This window comes from Echinococcus granulosus, assembly GCF_000524195.1.
Source record: "Echinococcus granulosus chromosome Unknown EG_S00066, whole genome shotgun sequence".
In the NCBI taxonomy this organism is placed as follows: domain Eukaryota; kingdom Metazoa; phylum Platyhelminthes; class Cestoda; order Cyclophyllidea; family Taeniidae; genus Echinococcus; species Echinococcus granulosus.
The window spans coordinates 76,127-77,394 of record NW_020170446.1 but is presented as its reverse complement, the minus strand read 5'-3'; the positions used below and the strand labels follow the sequence as shown (position 1 = coordinate 77,394).

Sequence of the window (1,268 nt, the reverse complement as noted above, 5' to 3'; positions counted from 1 at the left end):
TCCTGATATGCTCTTAAAAAATGCAAAGAGCTCATTTTGTGCCCAGTCCAGACGGAGTCCACTCCTCCATCTCTCCTCAACATTGCTATTATCATCGGCGTAATGAGAGCGGAGAGTGCTGATCCCACCGAGATCGGCAACGTCGATTTAATGGGTGCTCCCTCAATTTTGACCTTGTGTGGTTGACATAACGTAGGTCTATTCTGCATTCATTTTGAGTTTTGGTTCTCGTTGCGTTTTTGCAATTGATTTCCACCACTTTGCATTAACTAAACTACCAAGTTGGGACAATCAGTACGGCTTCCACACTGAATAATCATGCCTCATTTTATTTCTAGTATCTTCAGTCTCTTATGGAGCCAAATGGAGCTTAAAAATTGTCAAAAGTAAGGCAACTTTCGGTGGTGCCTCACGTGATAAGTCTTGTTTTTCTCTAGTTGGACACTGAGGTGTGTATGTGTAGGTTTGCCATGGACTGAACCGAAATTGTGCAAATACCCCTTCTGTTCCTTAGTCACCGCTGAGATATAGTTGTCAGTGTCCCATGAAATGCATTGCAGCGACGCAAAAATAATTAAAACCGTTCTGATATGCATTGACTGAATAACTTGGTCTTGTTGGAACCTTTTAATTAACTTGTTGCTCTATTCTTCAGCCGCTTCTGAGGCGAAGATAGTCGTTTGTTTCACCGTGACGATGGCAAACGTTATGAGGACCGAGAGGGGATGTGAAGGAAGAGAAAGGAGAGACAGAAGTCGAACTGAGCTCCCAACATCAAAGGAGGAGGGAACGGTTTTCAAAACGCCGTGCTTCTGTGTAAAGAGGCCTAGTCAAATGTCTTTTTTCCCTTTGCTTGTAAATGGACCAGTATGTGTGATATGTCTGTGCATTTGCAAATCAGAATTTCTCCACCCAAGCCTTTGTTTCTTGTCTGTTGATGGGGAAGGAAAATGAGCTGAGATGTAACTGTTGGCTGGGTCATGAAAAAAAAATAGTCTTTGGTTTTCTTTTCATTAATGGGGTGATTGGTAATAGGTGCCAATCAGACATCTAGGTAGTCGGTTTTGGCGGCTTTTCTCTCTCGCCTCAGAAGCATAGGCGTACATTCACCGGATACAGCAATTACTCTCTCTGGAAAGAGCCAGATATGTTGACATCCTATGTAAACCACTGATTTGAGCCACCGATAGTGTACCTACCTTCTGTGAGTAAAGTTGGGCGCTTTGGTTTCGTTGCTATGCCAAGGTCGATTCCAGCCACCTGCTTAC

The 1,268-nt window shown here is 43.5% G+C and overlaps 1 protein-coding gene across 1 annotated transcript in view; it reads left to right on the top strand. All coding sequences in view use genetic code 11, as the record gives it.

Moving 5' to 3' along the window:
* Nucleotides 1–102: 102 nt before the first annotated feature.
* The window catches only part of EGR_06926 (hypothetical protein), a gene marked incomplete at both ends in the record, with an annotated part of 1,669 nt that continues 503 nt past the window's right edge, over nt 103–1,268 (top strand). Inside the window, 3 exons of the mRNA XM_024496175.1 lie at nt 103–181; nt 339–386; nt 656–816. Coding sequence (XP_024349378.1) covers nt 103–181; nt 339–386; nt 656–816 — 288 coding nt within the window. The remainder of the gene's footprint in view (nt 182–338; nt 387–655; nt 817–1,268) is intronic.